The sequence below is a fragment of the Fulmarus glacialis genome, unplaced genomic scaffold (assembly GCF_000690835.1).
Source record: "Fulmarus glacialis isolate BGI_N327 unplaced genomic scaffold, ASM69083v1 scaffold14141, whole genome shotgun sequence".
Classification (NCBI taxonomy): domain Eukaryota; kingdom Metazoa; phylum Chordata; class Aves; order Procellariiformes; family Procellariidae; genus Fulmarus; species Fulmarus glacialis.
In genome coordinates this window covers 18,755-41,539 of record NW_009194825.1, presented here as the reverse complement: position 1 = coordinate 41,539, position 22,785 = coordinate 18,755, and the positions used below count along the sequence as shown (strand labels likewise).

The following is a 22,785-nucleotide window of genomic DNA, read 5'->3' as shown; positions in this document are numbered from 1 at the left end:
GAGGCTGCTACAGAGGGGTCAGTTGGGCTGGGAAGCCAGATTTTTTAAGGAGGTGTTTAGATGGTTGCCACATACTCACGCAGTTTTCATGCTCTTAATAATTTAATAAAATTATTAGGAATAAACCAAATGCATGCATTCAGGAGCCTACGATAATCCAGAGGCTGGGATGGGTTTCTGCCTGCCACACTGGGGTATTTTTCAGGATTTTCACAGGAGGTTCTTGGGCTCAGCTGAAGGATAACATCTAAACAAATGGTGCTGAGCTTAGATTAAGTCTGACTCTTTCCAGGTTTAAGCCTCAGGCTTAGAGGGATGTAAAGAGATCTGGTTGTTGGACAGCCTAAGGTTCTTCTGGAAAAACCCAACCCAAAATTTAAGGTTTTGTATTTGTTGAGAAGAAATGCAATCATTTCTGTTCAGCCTGCACAACACAACATTGCCCATAGAAACAAACAATGGCGAGAACATGGGGTAATGTAATTGCTCACAGCCCAGGCTATTACGCAAAACAAAACTCTCCAGCGTTCAGAATTAAGTTAAGCAGCCCCTTTTTCATTTCACTGTGGGAGACATCTGATGGTCTTGGAAGAGATGTAAGAATCAAAAACATGCAAAATTATGGTTATTACCTTTTCTTGTTTTATTAGTGGTTATTAATACATAACAGACTTGGTATACAGAGAACTGTTATATTCAGCAAATCCTGACTGTATCTTTAGTTACTTCACATTATCCAAAAAGGGGCAAAAACAAAATGAAAGGAGAGGAGAGAGCATGTGAACCACCATGATTCCTCCATCCTTGCTCTGATTCAGAATCTGTTTTCTTACAATGCAATATAGTCTTTTAACAGCCTGGGAAGGGTTTATCTCTAGCTTAAACCAGCAGCCAACAGAAATAGGGAAGTGGTAGACATGTTACTATGGACCAGGCTTGCATGTAGTAGGGTTTATATTTAACTGGTTTTCTGTGTTTGTTCAATGTATGGAAGGGATTCTCAAACGCTTACTGCTGTGGAAGCCAGGTCATGTTTAAGAGGCTTTAGTGTAATGTGTACAAACAGACTTTAATTGCTGAGTTTTATATAACAACATGGTGTTGGTGATTTTGTTCCTGAGCATTACAGAGAATAGAGATTTGCAAAAAGCAGCAGAAATACTTACTATTAGTGTTTTTAACCATGATACTTTGGGAAAAAAAATGGGAATATCTCTGCCTATGGCATTAGTTATTATTAGAGTGCTCTGTCCCACTTCAGAAGGAAGACTGGAAAAAAATGGAAAAGTTCAGGAACAATGGCAGAATTATCTAACATCTGGAAAGTCATTTTGTGGCAAGAGTACTAAGCTCTGTCTAATTTCTTAGCCAAAGAGGGTTTAAAAGGGACCTTCAAGTGTTTGCATCTGGACAAATTTTTAATAGGTAGCTCTTTAATCTAGTAAAAGAAAGTAAAACAGTATCTAATGATGGGGAAATTCAGGCTAGAAACAAAGAACGTATTTTGAAAAGAAAATGATTCAACACTGGAACAACTTAGCCTGGAGACGGTGAGTTCTCAGCTAGAAACGCTTGTAGGTGCAGAAGCAAACGTTGTACTTACTGCAGAGATAACTGAGGATTGGCCAGTTTCAGTGGCTTTTATTGAGGTACAGGAGATCATGATAGATATCATATCAGATGATCCCTCCCTAGCCTCAATTCATGAATCTTGCTGCAATGATTATCTGATGCGCACTGCAATATACTGGAAATGCCTCCACTGAACCCGAGGCAAAGAGCTACTACACTCTTTGCATGGTGTGTGTTTGTGTAGATTTTTGCAGTGTGCAGTGGAGGCGAATAGTGTCATCATTGGTCTCAGTATTTATAGCTCTGTATAAATACATAACATAGTATAGAGGCATACTGCACAGTGCTATGCATGTGTTATGCACTCTGTATATAGGTGCATAGGCTTTATATATATAAGCTATAATACATAATTATATAATGTAAATATAGTTTGCACTGTGTTTATGTAACCTCACTGTATTTTATATTCTTGCCAACTAAACATCTCCCCTTAAGGACAGGTCATTCTTTGCTGAAAACATTTTTGACTGCTGATCTCACATAGCTGTAAGGTCTTTCTGGTCACTCATTAATGAGTTCCCAGAAGAACTTAGCTCATTCTGGCTGAAGCAAAAGCTGAAATGGTCTCTTTTCTACCACGCTAGACTTCTACAATAAGCTAGTACTGAAACCATTTGGAGGGAACAAAAACATTTTATTTTTCTGTTTTTCCAAGCCCAGCTGGTGTTGTCTGAAGGGGTTGCAAAAGTCAGCACACATGACATTACCAGCTGCCATAGCCAATGCTCTGTAGACAGGAGCAGAGTAATTAAGATGAAACAGTTTAATTCCATGTTTCTCAGAAGGTTTCTTTGACAGTTTCAACTCACACTTCAGCACGTGCAATGACGAGACTGGAAGTGCAACGTGCACTGACGATGCCTCACAGGCTGCCCATCTTCTTCATCTCCCCATCCCAGAGCACCCTCAGCAGAGCACCAAGCGCCCGCCGAGTCAAGAGCTCTGCTGTGACTTTTTTCGTGCCCAGCCTTTCTGTGACTCTTTCGTGCCCTGGTCCAGTGATGCTTTAAAGGCTGGAAAATATTTTGGGGGCCTTCGTAGCCTGCAGACCCAGCAGCCAGGCTAGGGAGTGGCAGTCCTGGCCCTGAGCATGTGCCCAGGGGCCAGGGTTCAACGTGCCCCTAAAATGTCAGTATGGGCATGGGCAGCCCTGGTACTCTTAGTGCTAGGCACAAATAATCCCTGTGGGAGAAGGAGCAACCCTCTGCCAGCCCGGGCGTGCTGCTCGTGGTGGTGCTGTAGCACGGGCTGGTTTTCCCACTTTTTATTCCACTGTCTTCCTCTGAGGGAAGCTGGAAGGCTTATGTGACTGTTGGCAGAGTCCTGAAATCCCGGGGTGCTAAATGCTGTACAAGTTTAAGGTATTAATTTGTTCTGCAGTTGTGTTAAAATAGCACAAGGTGTGATCTGTAGGCGAGGTCAGGTCTCAGGGTGCTCTCCTGGCTGCGTCCATCAGTTTTCACTGTGTTTGTACACTGTAGGCTGCAAATTCTTACCCACACTTTCATATTTGCATCTGGGTTAATCAGAGGGTGATTGGCTGAGCTCTCCTTGCAGGGTTGGTGACCCATATCGGCAATTTCCCCTTCTGGTAGAAGGATATCTGATAGAAGGCAGAGGAAATAGAGAGTCAAAACGAGTCCTCATGAGAGAGTTGCCAGCACCTTGCAAGTGAGGCATTTGGGATGCTCCATATACTAAGGCAGGTTTCAGCACTCTGTCTTGTCTATGTGAATCCACACCGTACGAGCGCTTTGGTCTTCCAGATGCCGGGCACCGCAAGGCATGACCGAGAGATGGCAATTCAGGCCAAAAGAAACCTGTCCAAAACCACCGACCCCGTAGAAAGACTTCGCCTGAAGTGTTTAGCAAGGGGATCTGCAGGCATCAAAGGACTTGGCAGGTGAGTCTAAGAAGTCAAATCCATTATTCAGCCTAATAGTTTTAGCTGCAAGAGGCTCATGGCCTAAGCAGGGACCAAAACTGGTTCCAATGCAAATGCCACAACCCGCAGAGCCTGGGCTTGGGGCTCCTGTGTTTTGGGAGACAGGACTGAGCTGCTCGCCTGTTGAAGGGCTGTGAATCCCTCAGAGGAAGGTGCTTCCTTGAGACTCGGAACAACTCCGGTCGGGGAGAGAGGGGCAACATGAAACATATCTTTCTCTTTGGTATTTTCTATAATTAACTTAGGTATCTCAATACTGGGGATTTTGTGCTTCCTTTCCTTTGGGGTGTGATTCCCTTGTGTCTAATGGTCTATTAGCTGTCTCGTTTGTGGGAGGCATCTAGATTCCTTCTGCAGTCACCCTGAGAGTGTGGGTCACCCCCCCAGCTAGGAAAGGGGAGCTGCTGCACACCCTGAAACTCCTCCCAGGGCGCATAGACCACAGAGGGATCATCCTGGACCAGCTGGAACTTCATCTACATGCCCAACTTTTAGACAGCTCAACGTGTAATGAATAGGAAGACTCCTTCAGTTAAGGCAGCCTTCACCTCATTTAACTTCAGCTGTGTAATAGTCAGGCGCCCAATATAAGCAAGTCATCTCTGCTGCCAATAAGTGTGGGGGGTTTTTGTTGTTTTTTTTCCCCTCCATCTTTTGTTTTTTTCTCAGAAGACTGTACAAGGGGGAAATGTTCTCTCAGTAAGGTGCCCCTGTGCTCTGGCACTGTGCTAAACCGCTGCAGCATTCTCCAAGTTTTCCTATGCATTCTCCTCAAACTGCACATTTTCCACAGAGTATTTCGGATTATGGATGATGACAACAGCAGGACCCTTGATTTCAAAGAGTTTGTGAAAGGATTAAATGATTATGCTATGATGATAGACAAGGAAGAAGCACAAGAGATTTTCCGGATATTTGATAAAGATGGCAGTGGAACAATTGATTTTGATGAATTTCTTGTTACACTGAGAGTAAGTCTGGGAATTTATGTTATTACTGCATAAAATGGAGAAAAAGCCTTGATTCATCATTAGCTGAACATGAAACACAGCACTTTTGTTCATCTTAGTAATTAGCAAAATCTATAGCTCTATTTAAAAAGTCAGTAACTCTTGAGAAGTTCAAATATTCTATTTCCACCTAAATATGCTAAAGGAGAAAATCATTCTAAGCAACATCTCTGTGGATGAGAGAGCTCAGAAACCAACATGTCTCTGCAATTTATTGGCAAGGTGTAAGGCTCCTTGCAAATAGAATAGAATAGAACAGTTGCAAATAAATGGTTGTGATTTTTTTTTTTGTGAATTGCTGCCTTGATTTAGGTGCCTAAATTCTTATTGCAGTCCAGGTACCTATGTGGTTCAGCCCATTAATCTCACTTCTTTGTCGATCATTTTATGATGCATCTCCTTACAACATGAACCAATCCAGTGGTAGCTTTCTCTAACCACAGTGTGACTGATTTGGTCACACAGCAGTGTGACTTTGCTCTGCTGAAGTCTAAACAATTAAGAAAGAAAATAATTACTGTTTAGAGTAATTTTTCGTTAGAAATATTTAAAATGGGTAGAATAGGAAAGTGTTCTAGGCAGCATTTTCTCTCTTATTGTCCATTTACTATCATATTGATAGACATTGAATAGTCTTGATCACACTTCATTTTTTTTTGGTGATATATTGCCCTTCCTAGCTCATGGACAGTGTAGACTGTCAGCTTGTTGTCCCAAGTGCCTTGAAATAGGTTTACTATTAACAACAGCTGTTACTTGAATTTGGAACTGGGCAAGTAGTTGGCAGAAATAAAATGATTCTGTTCATATTTCTTTACAGCCTCCCATGTCAAATGCAAGAAAAGAGATCATCATGCAGGCATTTAGGAAATTAGATAAAACTGGAGATGGTGTCATAACAATTGAAGACTTACAGGGGGTGTATAATGCAAAGCATCATCCCAAATACCAAAATGGAGACTGGACAGAAGATGAAGTTTTTAGGGCCTTTCTGGATAATTTTGATTCACCCTATGACAAAGATGGGAAGGTAAGTGAAACACCTAATGTCAAGCCATGAAATCACCATCTGACTCATCATTTGACTTAAATTATTAAATGTGAGAGTGATCGCAATACCAAACATGCATTTGCATCACTTTTATGGGGGACAGGAAAATGGATGCGTAACCTCTGCGTAGGGCTGTTGGCGCAGCTTGCTTATGCGTTTGGAGGCAAAGCGGCTCTGCAGGAGGTGCAAGAGTAAATGTCAGATTGCATTTACAGGCTTGTAGCGTTAATGCTCTACTTTCATAGGTTACTCTAAGTACATCTTCAGACTAACCCACGCAATTGCTTATTTTCAAGATCCATATAAATTGGAGGATTTTTCACTCCTTAGGAGGATAAATACCAGGATCCAGTTCAAAAGCAAGTTCCCTAATATGTGAAATACTCTACAGTTAGAACTTCTCTAGTGTGTGTAATTACTGAGACACTTGACTGGCAAATCAGTCTATAATGGAGATAGATTTATCCACAGAGAGTTGGAGGGAGGGTGGGGTTGGGGGGTTGCCCTCAGGAGCCACAAGCTGGGGCAGGGCTGGGAGCCCTTCCTGCCGTCTGCCTCAACTCTCCAGTGCCGATGCAAAGCCTGGGCACCTTCTTGATGGACTTCTTATGCGTCTGCTTTGTAACCATCTCTGAGCCAAACTGCAAACTTCTTTGGTCTGAACTTACACGTGTCTGACCAACTCAGAGCAATTGTGGACCTCTGCTGTTCACATGGTGATATTCTCAGTCTGAGCTGTTCATAATAACAAGCTAGCTAAGGTTTCATCAGTGCTTTGTGGAATGTCTTTAACACTTTGCACTTCTGAGGTTGCACCTGAGTTTTCATGGCTGCACTACACTGGTCACTCCTACCTGTCTAATGGCTGGCTACTACACCCAAATCCTCCACTTTGTTTCCAAAAGGCAGGCTCTCAGTTTGTAGGGAGGTGATGTTTTTTATTTCCCTTGGGCATGACTTTGCACTTGGCGGAGCTGAATTTCATCCCTTTTTCTGTTGTGTCATCCTCAGAGGTACCAGCTGCGTGAGTTGTCCCCTTCCTTCTCTGCAGCAGTGGTGACATCTAGCAAACCGCAAGCAAAATGTTGCTACTTTTTGTGCTGAGGTCATACATGAACACATTAAATGAGTCCCCAGAATGATCCTCGACAGGTTCAGTGCCTTGTACCTCATAAACACTGCAGTGTTTGAGCTTATAGAAAAGTTGCTCTGAGCACCCATCTCTTGTTCAGCAATCCTGACGTTAGCCCACTTGATTGCAGTTTCTTCTGGGAACTGCCTGTGACTTTCCTGTGCCTGAATCAGAGATCACTAAGTATAATGGTATGAGCTGAAGACCTAAAATGTTTTCAGCAGAAATGGCTCAAGGCTAAGCATCTGCTAGAAAAGTCCTCTTCACCGTGATCTTGCCAGGTGCCTCTGAAATAGGCAGGGTCAGCAAAGCTTGTAAATCAGTTCCTGATGGTAGGACAGTCTACAGTGTTCACTTCTCCCCATTGTCACATTTTACATAGCTCTCAAGTGCACAACACAAATATTTTTCTATGTGATGTTTATTCAAAGAATGACCTATACGGTTCAAGAGTTAAGGCATCATGAGAAACATGCACTGTTTGTATCTGCTAATCTGATTATATTTTTTTTAATGGTAATTTTAAAACCGATTCAACCTCAATATACCCATGAAAGATATTCAAAACCCTTAGGTATTTGAAAGAATATTTGCTTCTCTAAGTGAGACCTGTTTAGAGCAATGATATTTTCTCTCTAGTGAATGGATATAAAGCTCCTAGCTGCCTCTGGGTTGCACCAGAAACCCCATCCACTTTTATTAATAATAATGCAAAGAACCAGATTATACCATCCCTGGGAAAAAAGGCATTAAAAGATTTGTCTTCTTGGGCAGCACTGATTTTAACTTCAATTCCTGGCAAGGTTAGTTTAACTCCACGTTTCATTTCCATCCAAGTGTTCTTGGAGGACAAGTGCTCTTATTTCTAGCGAAGAAGTGAACTTACACAAATTTTCAGTGTCTCCATTCTTCCTGTTGGATTCCTTTTCACTAGCAACAACATGAAATAGCAGGTGTTAAGTTTCATTTAGAGTTCTTCTCAATTTGTGGTTTTGACTGATAGCATAAAAAAATAAGGTTCATTTTCCTATTTTAAATCCTTCTGTCTCAGGTCACAACAGAAGAATTCATGAACTACTATGCAGGAGTCAGCGCTTCCATAGACACAGATGTCTATTTTATCATCATGATGAAGAATGCTTGGAAACTCTGATCATATGATTAAAGGAGCAAGACTTTACCTCCACCTTTTGTAGGTTCCCATGATTAAGTGTATGCACAACAACACGCTCATTTTCCATAATAACAGCTTCCAGTAACTGTGCCAATTACAGTCAATCTGCAGAAATAATTCCCAGATGCTTCGGTAGGCTCAGCCTCAGGGGATCGGAGCATAATCAGAGAGCAGATCTGGCATCCAGCCACTCCGCAGATCTGTCCCTTTTCTCCCTGTATCCCTGACATGTCTTTTATTTTCTGAGATGAGCTGCTCCTTTCTTCTCAGACATCCACAGGTCCCTGTGGCTCCTGAACATATCCCCTCCTCCAGTGTTAGAAACAGCTCTGTTCAACAGAGGATGCAAGAGGAGGAAACCGAAATGTTCTGGAAGGGTGGTGGTCTGGGGCAGACTCTTACAAATGTGAGGAAGCCTGTCCCAGGAGGGTCACGTAGCCCTGTTGCCTGTAGCGCTGCAACGTCTCTTGGCTTCTTGGGTCTCACTTGTGGGATGGAGCAACTGCTCAGCTTGCTGCTGGGAACGTGTGAGTTCCCAGTGCCGGGAGGCTGGAGGGAGAAACAAATCAAGAAGGGGAGACACGGACCAGAATAAATGCAAAATGCTCTTTAAAGCCCTGTTTTCTCCGTGGCTTACAACTCAGCATACAGGCATCTTTCCTGTGCCTGCCTTGTTTCAAACCTCTGTGGGCCTGCTTATAGCTTTTTTCCCCACTTTGATTTCTTTCTTTTTGTACTGTGAGATCATCTCACTAATATTTTTCTTAAAAGGACATACATGTGTTGCAGTATTTTCTTCTCACTGTTCCTGGAACATTTACTGGTCTGGTAGCCGTTGTCTGTACACACCAACACTGGAAGTTGCTTGCTACTTTTTGTACTTATACTGGTTTATGACCAAGCTATAACTTCAGGGAACTTTCTGGGAACTCAAGAACTTGTGACTTTCTTGTCTTGTCATCTTCTGTTTCTGATGCTGAAAAAAGGATGGGAACCTGCCCTCCTGGTCACACCAGTGAGGCTGTCTGAGATCTTCTGTCCTCCCCTCATAGAGAGAGTGGGGAAATGGTACACAAAGGAAACTAAAAAAAAAAAGAAGTGTGTGTGTGTGTGCTGTCTATTCCTGCCTTAATTCCTTGTCCTTTTGTCTTCTTCCTTCTGCTTCTCTCACATCGTTGTGCTGGTCTCCCAGACCGAGATGCTTGTGTATGGCAGCATTTGCTCCATTTCAGGCTGGCAGCCAGCTAAAGCAGTATAGGCTTATAGACTGGACTTTCAAAAGCGCTTGACTGATGAAGTCTCAGCTCTTGCTTAGCCTGGGCTGCTGGTTCAAACACTGAAGTCCTGAGTGCTTGTTGCTCTGGTTCTGTGCAAACTCTGCTTGTTTTGTCCATGATCCCATTGCTCCCAGTATGAGCAACAGCTGCTTGCAATTCCTTAGTAAAGGCTGTGCAAACTCAAATTATTTTCTTTGATCTGTAAACCTCCAGAAACTTGCATACTGGCTGACACTGGAAACAGGTGAAAAGAGTCTCTTTATGATTGCCATCGATCATAAGAGCAGTCTTTACTTACTGTGATGCTACTGAAATGCCAACATACCTTATATGAAAAACAAACTTACTATCAAATAGAGGCTGTACATGTCCTGCCAGCTTGAGTAGAATCCATTTGTTTCTCACTTATTACTTGGTTCCACAACAGGGTGTCACGTTATCTGTCTTCTGTGTTTCAAATAAAAAGAAAGTAATGTGAATTACTTTCTGATTTATGAGCTGGGTTGCGGTTGACACGCCTGAGGGACGGGATGCCATCCAGAGGGACCTGAACAAGCTTGAGAAATGGGCCCATGTGAACCTCATGGCACCTGGGTCAGGGGAACCCCCAGTATCAATACAGGCTGGGGGATGAAGGGATTGAGAGCAGCCCTCCTGCCGAGAAGGACTTGGGGGTACTGGTGGGTGAAAAGCTGGACACGAGCCGACAATGTGCGCTCGCAGCCCAGAAGGCCAACTGTGTCCTGGGCTGCATGAAAAGCAGCGTGGCCAGCAGGTCAAGGGAGGGGATTCTGCCCCTCTACTCTGCTCTGGCGAGACCCCACCTGCAGTACTGCGTCCAGCTCTGGAGCCCTCAGCACAAGAAAGACATGGACCTGTTGGAGCGGGTCCAGAGGAGGGCCACAAAAATGATCAGAGGGGTGGAACACCTCTCCTGTGAGGACAGGCTGAGAGAGTTGGGGTTGTTCAGCCTGGAGAAGAGAAGGCTCCGGGGAGACCTTATTGCAGCCTTTCAGCACTTAAAGGGGGCTTATAAGGAAGATGGGGACAGACTTTTTAGCAGGGCCTGTTGCGACAGGACAAGGGGGAATGGTTTTAACCTAAAAGAGGGTGGATTCAGACTAGATATAAGGAAGAAATTTTTTACGATGAGAGTGGTGAAACACTGGAACAGGTTGCCCGGAGAGGTGGTAGATGCCCCATCCCTGGATACATTGAATTTCAGGTTGACGGGGCTCTGAGCAACCTGATCTAGTTGAAGATGTCCCTGCCCATGGCAGGGGGGGTGGACAAGGGGACCTTTAAAGGTCCCTTCCAACCCAAACCATTTTATGATTTTATGAATGGACTTTGGGAATCACAAAATGAAAAAACTATTTCTTTCTTACACGCTCTCTCGTGTCTTCAGACCCCGCAGCGATCTGTTGTGCTGACATTTAATCAAGTGCAGAGGAAGTTTTAATCTGAATAACTGCAACCAGTTTGTCTTTCCAGTACTAATACTTCCTGATTTTACTTAATCCCAAATGCGATATACTATTTCAGAAGGCAGGAGGTAGTGGAAGCTTTTTTAAAACCAGCAGAAGCTTTGTCACCAGCCTCCGGAGCCTTAGCCGGAGCCTGTGATGGCTGGGGAAAGCTCAGTGCTCCAGGGTGAGATTTCTGCACTGAGCTTGACTAATGGGGTTTTGTGTGGGGACCTGGAGGACGTGAGCCAGGAGAGCTCAAACCCTCTCGTCCTGGCGGGAGGGCTCAGCGCCCACCCTGCAGGTGAGAGCCGCAGCCAATGCACCCCCGGTGCCCGCAGAGCGGCTCCCGGCTCCTTGGGTCTGCCTGCGTGTGGACCTCATTGCTCTCTGGGAACGTTTCTCACATCAGGAGGACATTTTTCACAATGTAGTCACTTTGAAATTTGTACGGAGCATGTTTCCAAGGGCTGGTTTCAGATTCCTTCAAATTCAGTGGCAAAGTTTCCTCTCTTTTCTGTGGGAACAGAGTTGCTCCTGGAGCAATCTGAGCAAAAACTGGTAACTGCAGAAAAGGCATAGTGCTTTCAGGAAAAAGAAATAATCTGGTAAAGAATAACATGTGATTTTTCACTTGTAATCAGACGCCATAGAACACAAATTGGAATCTATGCTGTAAAAATGTCATTTGATTAATATGCGTGCAAATTCACGGAACAAACGCAGGCATTGCATTGACTGCTAGGTAAGAACATCTCTACTAGGAGATGTGCAGCCATAACGACACACTGGGCACACACACCTGAGGTTCAGTGGAAGCACTTTGCAGAGGTTAAAGGTAAGTTAAAGGCATTTGAACCAGACATGAAGGAATATCAGGGCTAAGAGTGGGTCACCCTTTAGCACTTCACTATCCCTGTCTGCTGGGGCTGCTGCACTGCGATCTGGGAGAGCCAAAAATGAAGCTCAAGCGCCTGCGTTCAGCTGCAGGCTGCTCTGTGCTGGTTACAGACCCAGCAGATGCTGGAGATAGATGGTGATGCAGGCTGTCCTGCCAGTCTGTGGTTGCACAGTGCACACGGCAGATACTGGGAGATAGGTAGCAATGCACGCGATCGTATCTGGTGCTAGCATAAAGATTGTCAGATCTTGGTTGATACTTCATGTTAAAAGCACTATTTCTTCTTTCTGATTGTGCAACAGACGCTAAACAGGATGGCACAAACCATAGGAACATCTGAGTCTGCAGGGCTGTGGGCCAATACCAGAGGTGAAGGTTTTGCCTGCACCTTGAGCTCCAGCCTGCCCCGTGGCACGGCGCCTTGTCTGGGCTGAGCTCTGCCCTCCCTGCCAGGCAGTGCCAGGAGTGTGCTCCAAAAATGCTGGCGGAGCCCTCATAGAGAGAAAAGACTCCCTTATACTTCCCCCAAACTCTGCTCCGACCTCTACCTGAGCCATCAGAGCATCTCTGTGACCCCCTCCTGAAAGAGCACAAGGCGTGGGGGCGGAGAGGCGGGGGACAGCCCCTTCCTCCCTGGGGAAAGGCGGCACTCCTGCAGCATCCTTTACTGCATTTTGGGTTTGCCCCTTGTGTGCTTTTGTGGCTTTGTGTTTTTGTCCTGGAGGGGAAATTTTTGGCTTGATATGGTCCAGAACTGTTGTTTGGCTCATATTCTCTACCACAGCATAAATTTCTGGTTCAAGCAACTGAGTTTTAATGCAAGCCCTGCTCACTGGCCTTATATTCCTGAAATTAGACCACAAGGTATATTCACTGATCTGATTCATTTTGTTGGTCTTCTGGCACAAAGCTGTCTTGGCAGAGGCAGATGGAAGCAGCTGAGGTTTTTGCAGCTGAAACCAGCTGCGCACATTGCTGTGTGAAAGCCGACTTGCCTTCATGTAACAGCTTTTACACCGTACTGCCTCAAACCTCTGCAGCCACATGGGCAGAGCGGAGCTTTGCCGTCCCCGAGCTGGGCTCTCAGCCTCTGCTGTCACCGGCTGGCAGAAGGAGCAAGCCTGGAGATTTTGGTTATTTTTGCCTCCCAGCTCCTGTCCTCCACACCAGGAGTAGCAGCAGCAGCATGCTCAGCTTTCCTTGCTAAAATAGATAATGCTGAGAGCAACTTGCTGCCATTGGCAGCTGCCCACTTTCTATAACTTCCGTGATGATTATAGCCCATCCTGTTTCTCTAGAATTCCTTTCCCGTAGCAAGCTCAGGAGGAAGGGATGAGCACAAAGCAGGTTTCCTAGTGGGCTGTATTTAATGCCAAGTCCCCAGGAGGCCGAGAGAAGCCTCGGCATTTGAAACAGCCCCTGGCCATACTGGTTTGCCCCAGCTGAGTTCGAAGTCTCCATGATTTCAAAGCGAGCATTGGTTTTGGCTCTAGTACCTCTTCAGCTCTCACGCCAACGGAGGCTGCAGGAGGCGGGAGCACTGAGGGATGCAAAAGCTTCAGCTCACTGGTTTGCAATCGACCCCAGGTACAGCAGCCCCGTCTCTGCCGAAACCTGGACCCAGGCTTCCTCCCAGCTTACAATGTTGCCGTTGACCCCAACACGAGCTGCAGCTGAAGGATGGGGATGGGATCTAGACTTTGTTGAATGTCTTGGCAAGTAGGAAAAATGAGAAAGAAAGGAAGTGCAATGTTTTGTGAAAGTTAATGCAAGCCTGGTTTTCTGTGGAAAAGCAGAGACTGTGGTAAAATGTGAGCAGTGCTTATTTTCTAGAGATAAATCTATTCTTTTTTCATTGAAAACATGCTATTTTTGCCAAAAGCTACCTTTTTTTTTTTTTTTAACTTTCAACTGATACTTTAGTATTCAAAATATACTGTTGTTGTTTTTTTTTTTTTGCTTATGAACATTTTCTGGAAAAAAAATAGCATATTGCTTTAGAGAAGCTCTGACTTTGTGGCATAGATTTATTCCTTTATTTCCACCAATGCATTTCTGTTTTGTTTCTCATTTTTTTATTGATTGGCTAACCTTTGGGGCTTTTTACATTTATTTGGTGACGGTGCTAATGTTGGACTAATCAAATTTCATCGTGTCATCTAAGTTATGCAGTCAATATTTACCGATAACCCGAACAACTTTTCTTTTATTCACTTTTCCAGGACATAGCAACAGCTCTGTCTCCCAAAGCCAGAAGCTCAATCCATTGACCTCAGTGTCATTGGACCAAACGCTGCGTGAGAACTTGCTGCAGCAACACATCCTCATGTCAGATTAGGACAGTCTGGCCTAAAAATCAGACTTCTCTGGAAGATGCAAAAAAAAAAATTTGCAAAATATGGGGATGTGTTACGTAACAATCTTGCTTTGGGAGAGTATATAGCTACCATAAATTGTAAACACTGTTTTTCTCATTCTTAGGTTACAAAAGATGAATTTTTGAACTACTACTCTGGAGTGAGTGCTTCTGTGGACAGTGATGCCTACTTCATTTTAATGATGAAGAAATCCTGGAAGCTCTGACTTTTGCTTTCATTTGCCCCAACTTCTTTGGGACCAGAGACTATAAGGAAGTGAAACACTGTTTAGTTTGTTGTGGGTTTGATTTTTTTTCCAGTTCCCGTCTGAGTGATATTTTCAGAGCTGCATGATTTGATGACACCTGCGAGTGTCCCGGTGCTGGACTCTGACATGTGGCTTCACGTTTCAACAGGTGGCGCTTAAAAGCCGAGGAACGGACAAGCCTCACGGAAACCTGGAGCTGGCGGGCGGGCAAAGGCATGGGGTAGTCGGTATAAATTAGCAATTGCATTTCCTGGCATCGTCAGCTGTTTTCTTGTGTGTCTGTGCATTAGATTTGTTTTGCCCATGTTCTGTTACACACAGGAGTGCTAATTTGGGAGGCTTCATGATCGCAGTAATAAGGAACTGTTTGACCCTAAAATAATTCTTCACAGAGATGGTAAGTCTCCTTTATGTTACATTTTAGCCGGTTTTAAAGGATAGCTTCACAACCAAAGAGATAACTAGCTTGAGCCAAAAGCATATTGACTAAAAACCTGCTGCTGTTTCCCTCAGGGCTGCAGCACTGCAGTACTTCTGATAAATACAGGCCTTCTCGTCAATAAACAGTTCTGCTAAGAAGCCGAGAAGGGGCTGAACTCCTGCCCTGCAGAAATACCCTGCCAGCACCGCCAGGTCCCTTGCTGCCAGAAGGGATGGCTTCATGGTCAGCTTGTGCCTGCCGAAAACTGCCCTGAATGCAGCCATGTGTCCCTGCGGCAGCGGTGGCCGGGCCACCCCTCCACCGTTTATTTCATGGCCCAGACTTCACTGCACATCACGTGCATTTAACCATCCCTTCACCCTGGCAGAAACAGTTCGCCTGCCTCCCCATGCTTAGCTGGTCTTCTATCACCCCACTGACACACACAGCATTTTTGTGTGTTTTACCAGCCTGCCTAATGAACATGCACAAGAGGAGGAGGTTTGGTAAACAAACTAATAAATTCAGCAGGGGATAAGTATCGCCTTGGGAGGTAATTAACATTTTTCAGCATCATTAAAATTAGACTGTGACTCAGTGTTATAACTGGCAAAAGACTTACTTTATTTCATGGATTAGCGTTCGTGTGCTGCTAGGAGATGTTTGCATAGTGCAAATGAGCTGCGCATAGATGAGGGGAGAAACGAAGAGGGGAGAGCGGCTGTGTTGTACCACGAGCGCTGAAGAAGTGGCAGAGCCCGATGGTTACGTGCAGGGAGAGGAGCACGCAGCTCCAGGCACAGTGTCATAGAAACCAGGGTCACCAAGCTCTTTTTGTGTGTGCAGCTGAGTATGAGCACAGGAGGTAGAAAGCGTGGAGGAGGAAAGTTATGCTGAAGTGAAGAAGGTGCATGGAGTATGTGAAAGCTGAGCCATACCCCTGAGTCAGATGGGAATTGTGAACAGCTGTGGGGGAACTCGGTCGTGACCCAGTGAAGTGTTGTCATAGCCGTGGCTGTATCTTCATATCCGTGTACTATGCATCTAAAAGGTAGCCATGGACCAGAAGCATTTGTGGTGCTTCTTGCTTTGGTGCATATTTGGATTACTTTTTTTCCAAAAAGAAGCTGAAAGTTTTTATATCTGTATACACCTATCAATCAAATTTATGTTGATGGCTATAAAATCGCATATGATGTTCAGGGATGCTGATACTAAGACCGCTCAAATATTGGTACTCAACACCTGCAAAATAGTCAGGGAACAATTTTTCCAAAAGATTTAGCTTCCACAGTTCAGGCCAGATTGTCAAAGCTGAAGGAGACTGCTAGCCTCTGCACGCTTCAGAGCAGCCTAATCCCCAGAGTTCTCTCGGAGGAGCTTAGCACTTGTGAAAGTTCAGCCTGACAGGACTTGACTGAACACCACTGCAATGACACAATTGTTGGCATTGGCTTGGTAGCAGTTGGATGTGGTTCAATGAACAAGTTTCATGGCCGTTTCTGGGAGCCAGGGTCCTTTAGAAACCTTAATGCTAACCTTTAACCCCCCTCCATTTGTCTGTGCTCGCTGCTGCTCTCCTGGAAGGATGCTCTTCTGAACAGGCTTCATCACAGGCACAGGTGCACGCCTGGAATAAAGTAACCCCCATGTCTGGCGTGAGTTAGCCTATGTCCTCCACTAAGGAAAACTACATTGGGATGAACGTAATTAACAAAAAGCTGCTCTGTTTTCTATCAGTTGCATATTTGTCAGCATTCAGCAGTGTATTAGCAAACTACCATCTCTGAGGACACAGCCTATATGGGACTTTGCCTTACTGCACACATACCTACGCTATCGCAAGCCTGAGGTTATTTTTTTCTTTTCTGGTGCTTGTGGTGTGGACTCATGGCTGCACACGGGGGCTTGGGCAAAGCTTCTGGCTCGCTTGAGCAAGTACGAGCCATTGGCAGGAGATCGGCTTCACCCGCCTGATTCCCAGAGCTGTCACCTCTCTGTTTTCTGAATAACAGGGGCTGGATGGCAGTCGAGTCAGGATGAACAAAGGCATATGGTGCAAAACATAGGAACTAGAGTTGCAGAGAGGCTTCCCTGGCTCGCAGGGTGGTGGCGATGAAAGGAAGGTGATGCTTGCTGTTATCCTATAGTGCTTTCAGGCCTCTGAGCTGTCTGGGATATATCCTGCCTGAAGTTAGGTAGACCCCATGGAGTTATCCAAATCTCAGTGAGGGCAGAATAAGTCCTATCCTGATAGAATAGTATTAGAAGACTGAATTAAAGCAGCATAAATAGATCATGCAAATAGCCATGTTCTTTTAATACAGTAAAAACATTATAAAACCAAGGTTACATGTTATCTAATTAAATAAGATAATAAGACATAGAAAATAGAATAAATGTTTAAACATTAGCAGCTATGCAAAAATATGAGTACTACATAGGAAAAATATAAGTATTTCAGAGTGATTAAAGTAAATAAACATCAGGTTTCTACTACTTTTCCTGTACTAAAGAGGAAACATCAGGCTTCTACTACTTTTCCCCTAATAAAGAGCAGTATACCTTTCTGGACAAACAGAAAGACTGTTATACAGGGGTACCGTACTGCTTAAATAGTGTAAATAGACATTTGTGATGTTCCTTTTAATCCTTAAAAATGTTTGTATAAGTTCAAAACAAGCATAGCACATACTGTATAGGACTTACCTGATGCGCTTTTGCTTCTTCCTCTATCCCCTTTTTGTTTGTCACTGTGTTACTGGAAGAGGATCTCTTTCCAGCACAGTCTGTCTGCATCTAGAATCGCACTGTGCAAGTCTGCACAGTATGAGCATTACCAGCAGCTCTTTTTAAAAAGAAATACAAGCATTATAAAGCAAATGAATGTCAGGGCTTTCGTCTTTTTCTGCTGCATTAATCAATGTTTCGTTCGGTGAGAAATAGCAATAAAAACCATTCTGTAAAATGTCACTACAATGCCTTGAGCCAAATCCTCATCTCCTTTGCATGCAGGGACCCTAAGGTTGTTCCTGTTTGAAGGTTTCCCTGGTATCAGGTGAAGGACTGCTGTCTTGGGACTGCTGTTTTTCTCCAGCAGGCTACATCAAATATAGCGACATCTCAGTGATTATTACCAATCAGAACAAATCCGAGCAGCTCTGAGGATGAGAGAGGACTCTCTTTATCCTTAGACTCTGGAAATGGGAATACGTTTCAGTATAGGAGAATTTCAGGCAGCTAGAGGAACTGAGCCTGCACGGTGAGGTGAACCCCAATCCCAGAGTGCAGCAAAGTGGCTTGGATTTCCCGTGGCCACACTGCTCAGCTGTCACGCAAACATGTGGCTGTAGCAGCTTTTTCTCCAAGTGTGTGCTCCGCAATGTGCAGCTTCCCAGAGGGACTGTGAAGTGGCTCAGCCATCTCTGCGTGGCAGCACGTGCGGAACCCCTTAGAGCAGGGCACAGAGTCCAGAGAAGGGTGAATGGGAAGGGAAAGGATGCCTTCCTCTGTCATAATGTTAAAAAAAAAAAAAGAAAGCTATCTCCAGGCAATTTACAAGGTACTTTTAAAAAAATATAGGTCTTCTGATCACTGGCAGGATCCATGATGCTCCATCCATTTTCCTAGGTCAGATGTTGCATGAGAACGTTGCCTGGCCAAATTCAAAGTATTCTCACACAGCCACAGCCGTTTGGAATAATGCTAGTAAACAAACATGGTCTACTCAGCCTTTCTGTCCTGGAAAGTGCTCACATGCTGCACTAATGCTTTCACAAGCAAGCATCATCCATTTCAGAGCCCCAGTTCAGTTTATAGGAAGAAATGAGACTTTGTTTTTCATTGGGTTTTTTTTGTTTGTTTTCTTAGCTAAACATTGCTAGTACATGAAATAGTACATGAAAGATCTTTAATGTATAGCACTAGCAGAAGTACCTGTGGATCCTAAAATTGGCTCCCGGGCAGATCTTTTCCAACAGCAAAAAGTAGCCCTGTGTAGGGTTTTCTTTGTTTTAATCTGTCTCTCCAAAAAAAAAAAATCAGTCTGAAAAAACATCTTCCTGAAGTGAGTCCATGTGCCCTTTTTCCTGGGGCTCAGCAAACTCCCTTTGCGGTGACCGAGCTCCTGAATCCCCAGGCAATTAATGCTTGATAGCAATTCTTATTGACTGGCGTTTTGCAAACTTGTGGATTTCCACTGACTGCAGAGGAGTTATTGTTGGCCTACTGCTGTTTAAAAGAGATTGGATTCTATTTAACTTGAATTTGTTGCTGTATTTCTTACTTAGGCATTAGTAAGAGCTTAACTCTACAACCAAGAGGTTAACAGAAGAGTTCATTTACTTTTACGATACGTGCTGTGATCCTCAGCTAGGACTGCAGTGTCATTGCTCTGGATTAATCAGATCTGAAGATTAAAGTCAAGTTGAATTAAATTTAATTTCTGCTGCATTGGAGATTTCTACCGGCATACTGAGAGCCGAGGTTAGGCCACTTATCCCCGAAACATGGGAGAACCCACTTTCTTGCAGGTATAGCGTTGCACTGCGAGCAGGGTGTGTTGCATAGGTGGGAACTCACAGGACGCAGGAAAACAAAACAGAAAGCTTCAGTGTCCTGCTTGTGTTAAAGAAAAAAACAGTACGCTGTCATTCCTCTAAGGTTTACTGAATTCTGTAGAAGCTAGACATTGTGACATAGGCTTCCTCATTGTTTGGTGACCTCATTTCACTGGTAAGCAGCATCTGGGGTACGGTGTCAGAACTTAGGGGCTCTGGTCCAGGCTGGCCAGAGGGATCCGGGGGAGGAGCTGAGGAAAGGTTGAAACCATCATCGCACAGGAGCACCCCGTTGCTGTGGCACACCTCGTATGTGCTGGAGCCGCGGTTTCCTTCAGTGACTGCAAACTGGCTGGTGCCCAGGAGCCTGTGCAGGGCTTCAGCTGGCCAGTTTCCTCCGTAAGTCACAGACAGGTTTAGGTTGCTTTTGTCTGTCATCGCAGGCATCATCTTCAGGTCTGATCCGCTCCTAAGTTTTTCTGGAAGGTTTGTCTCTGGAGCAGTAGACGGCTGCAGAACATTTTCCAGTTCAGCCTTTGCTCGAATGCCGTCCAGTTTATGGATATGAACATAACCAAAACTCTCTGGGTTAAAGCTTATATCAAAATTCTGCGTGGCAAAAGGAACAGCATGGTCAGTTAACAGTGGGTATTAGGTTAAGAGAAAAGGTTCTTTGATAATTAATTTGATTTTAGAAGAGTGATTATTATTTCTCTAACTCTGACAGTAACCCTGAGCAGGCTGAACAGTAGGTTAGCAGAGAATAAACGATCACATGGCTTAAAATCCTTTTCCACATTAATCTGAATCTATGCAGTGGCCTCTTGCAGGCAGTGCCACTGGAAAGTGTTTTATGCTCTACGCAATGTGGTGGGAACTGATTTTTCAAAGACTTTTCTGAGCCACGCATCTGTTGCACGTCTGCCATTTCACAGGAATGAATGTGCCCATCCAGGCAGTTCCTTTCAGTTTTACCTTCCTAATTTAGCAGTGAGGGAAGTAAAAGTTTGCCACAACTTCCTGAAACACATTAGGAATCCCTGCACCGGGGAGCATGCGGGGTGGGAGAGTGGTCTTAGATGTGTTACTAAGAACATGCTAATAACGTACCAACTAGAGAGAACAGCGCTGATGAGTTTCTTAGTGAAAAAATGCACTAGACACATAGTTTTAAGGCAACGGGTTAATCCCACACCTTACGGTTTGTAACGTTTATCCAGCCGGCTTTTATTTGGCAGAGCAGTTCACGTACTGCATGGTGTATGAGCAATTCTGCTGGCTGTGTAAGGGTACATGGGCATCACCAGGGATGTTTGCAAAGGGTCCCCATTCAGCCCCACGATCACAGTTTCATAGAATCACCGAAGCGTCTCGGTTGGAAAGGACCTCTGGAGTCCACCTGATCCAACATTCCGCCAGAAGCAGGAGTCGGATTGGATTATCCAGAACCCTATCAAGCCAAGTCTTGAACACTTCCAGCAAAGGAGAACCTACCTTTTCTCTGGGAAACCTACACAATGTTTAATTGTTCTCACGGAGAAAGATTTTTTTCTTATATCCAGATGAAGTTTGCCCTGAAGCAACACATGCCTGTTGCCTCTGGTCCTGTCACCATGCAGCCTTGTGACAAGAGCACCTCCACCATCTCTCTACCTACACTTCAGGTATCAGAAGGTTGTGATTAGTAGTCCGCACCCCGAGCTTCCTCTTTTTTGTAAACAAACTCAATTCCTTCAACTTTTCTCCATATATCAAGTTCTCCAGCCCTCTGTAGTTACCTTGCACAAGTCAAAGCTCAGGCACTAGTTGAATCGTCTGTTATTTCCATACCCTTGGCTAGCATCTGCCTGTGCAAATGTGGACTCTCTTCAGTGAAATGTAGAAGTCATTTCTGAAGGATGTCCCAGTTCATGCAGCAAATGCATGTACTGTCTCTCATGAGTGTTATTTTGTTCCCAATAGTCTATACTCAGGTGAAAACAACAGTGGAAGTACATACATTTTTTGGCTTCTTGCAAAGTTGCTCCAGCGTTTTTTTATGATCAGGGAGGTTTGGCCACACAGCAGGCTTGATCCTGAAACAGCAACAGTAGACAAAAAGGGGTTCAACAGCAGCAAAAGAGGGACATGTTGAGATATCAGAGCTTCATATTGCATTATTTGTACTAATTCTCACAAAGCGTTAGGGCTGGCTTGCATTTCCCGGAATAACGACAGAGAAGTCTCAGAATAAAACAAAGGCAGGAGAAGAGGAGTTATAAAGGTTGCCAAATAGTCATTGTTCTTTTGAGCACACAAATTGTCACAGTTAAAGGAAGACACTACCAAGTACTGGAAAAGCAGCAAATTATGCTGGTGAAGAGCTCATTTGCATCTAGCTGTGTTAACAGGGTTTTGCATGGTGAAATCAATTTCTGCAAGTGAAAAAAGATGTTGTGGTTAAAGTGCAAATTTGCTGATACTTGCCTCTGCATGTTTACATAAGTCAAAGAACTGCATATTGTCCCACTCCTTGGCCAGCTATCTGTGCTTCAGATACCTGTATTGTAGCCTTGTCCCACAGGTCTCCTTTTTACTGCCTTGATTAGCAAAATTCTCTTGTTGTACTACTTGGAAACCCTCAGCTATGATGCATCTAGAGAATATTGCCCGACTGACATTCAATGTTGCAGTGATCTAAATACAGCTATAAATGTATATGAATATATATTTTGTTTTATGTATGTGTCTGTATATGTGGGTATATATACACACATGTATAAAACCCTCTTCTTTTTAAAAGGGAAATCTCTGAGTTCAAAAAGTCTCACCATCTAAAAGCCTGTTTTTCAGCAGTTTTATGTAAGCAGAACTTCTAGCAAAGTTAGAGAACTGCAGGTGTTCAGCAACAGTAAAAAGCAAGAGCTAGAAATCTCAAACCACATCTATATTTGCAAATAAAATAGCACAAGGGAGCATTCCCTGGCAGATAATCCCAGTGTCTAAAATGTTTAATTATTAAAATTGTTCTTGGCATGGTTTGACTGGGGCCAACTAGCACATTCCCAGTCAATCCCCGAGTGTAATTCAGGAGTTAGCACAGCCCAAGCGTTGTCCCCAAAAAGCAGCTCGCGTGCAGCCCTCTCTCTGGATGTTGGTGGAGCTGGATGTCATGGATGGGCTGCTCTGAATGCCACCGAACAGCCATGGGCTTTCTGCCTTGTGAGGGGTTCATCTCCCATGGTTAAACTTGGGACTTTTTCACTTCGGATTCTGATTTCACCAGATTATCTACATATCTGTTCATTTTCTTAAATTTGTCAACTATCTATTCTATGTAAGCATATATAGCCACGTATTTAAAAATATATTTACAGCTATCTATCTGCTGCTGTGTAGCCGATATATAAAAAAAGGACTGCTTGTGTAATGAATCTATCTCCAGTCCCACTTCTGCCATGACTGCTTTTGTGGGGGATGTAGAGCCTGGTTTCGCCACATGGTTGGCTGGATGTGGACCCGGCGGGGCTGGTGGCTGACGCCATCAAGGCATTGTTGCAGAGACCTCTGCCCTGCTGCTTCCGAAAGCACTGCAGAGCAAACACCCTGC

General features: G+C 44.3%; 2 protein-coding genes across 2 annotated transcripts in view; one reads left to right on the top strand and one right to left on the bottom strand.

The window, feature by feature from the left end:
- The first annotated feature begins 3,401 nt into the window (after nt 1-3,401).
- CAPSL (calcyphosine-like) lies at nt 3,402-7,958 on the top strand. Its single transcript, XM_009587897.1, has 4 exons — nt 3,402-3,538; nt 4,374-4,551; nt 5,411-5,620; nt 7,825-7,958. Exons 1-4 carry the CDS (start codon nt 3,402-3,404, stop codon nt 7,924-7,926), a joined length of 627 nt encoding a protein of 208 aa, XP_009586192.1. The 3' UTR covers nt 7,927-7,958.
- Nucleotides 7,959-19,301: 11,343 nt separating this feature from the next.
- The window catches only part of IL7R (interleukin 7 receptor), a 15,483-nt gene continuing 11,999 nt past the window's right edge, over nt 19,302-22,785 (bottom strand). Inside the window, exons 7-8 of the mRNA XM_009587898.1 lie at nt 21,196-21,271; nt 19,302-19,805 (exon numbers count right to left, since the gene is read on the bottom strand). Of these exons, the coding sequence (XP_009586193.1) occupies nt 19,302-19,805; nt 21,196-21,271 (580 nt within the window). The remainder of the gene's footprint in view (nt 19,806-21,195; nt 21,272-22,785) is intronic.

What these genes read in the sequence shown, in the direction of transcription:
- CAPSL (XM_009587897.1), top strand. Translation starts at nt 3,402, where the DNA reads ATGCCGGGCACCGCAAGGCATGACCGAGAGATGGCAATTCAGGCCAAA. An exon ending in AATTTCTTGTTACACTGAGA is followed by an intron (nt 4,552 to 5,410) that starts GTAAGTCTGGGA and finishes ATTTCTTTACAG; the next exon opens with CCTCCCATGTCAAATGCAAG. An exon ending in CCTATGACAAAGATGGGAAG is followed by an intron (nt 5,621 to 7,824) that starts GTAAGTGAAACA and finishes CTTCTGTCTCAG; the next exon opens with GTCACAACAGAAGAATTCAT.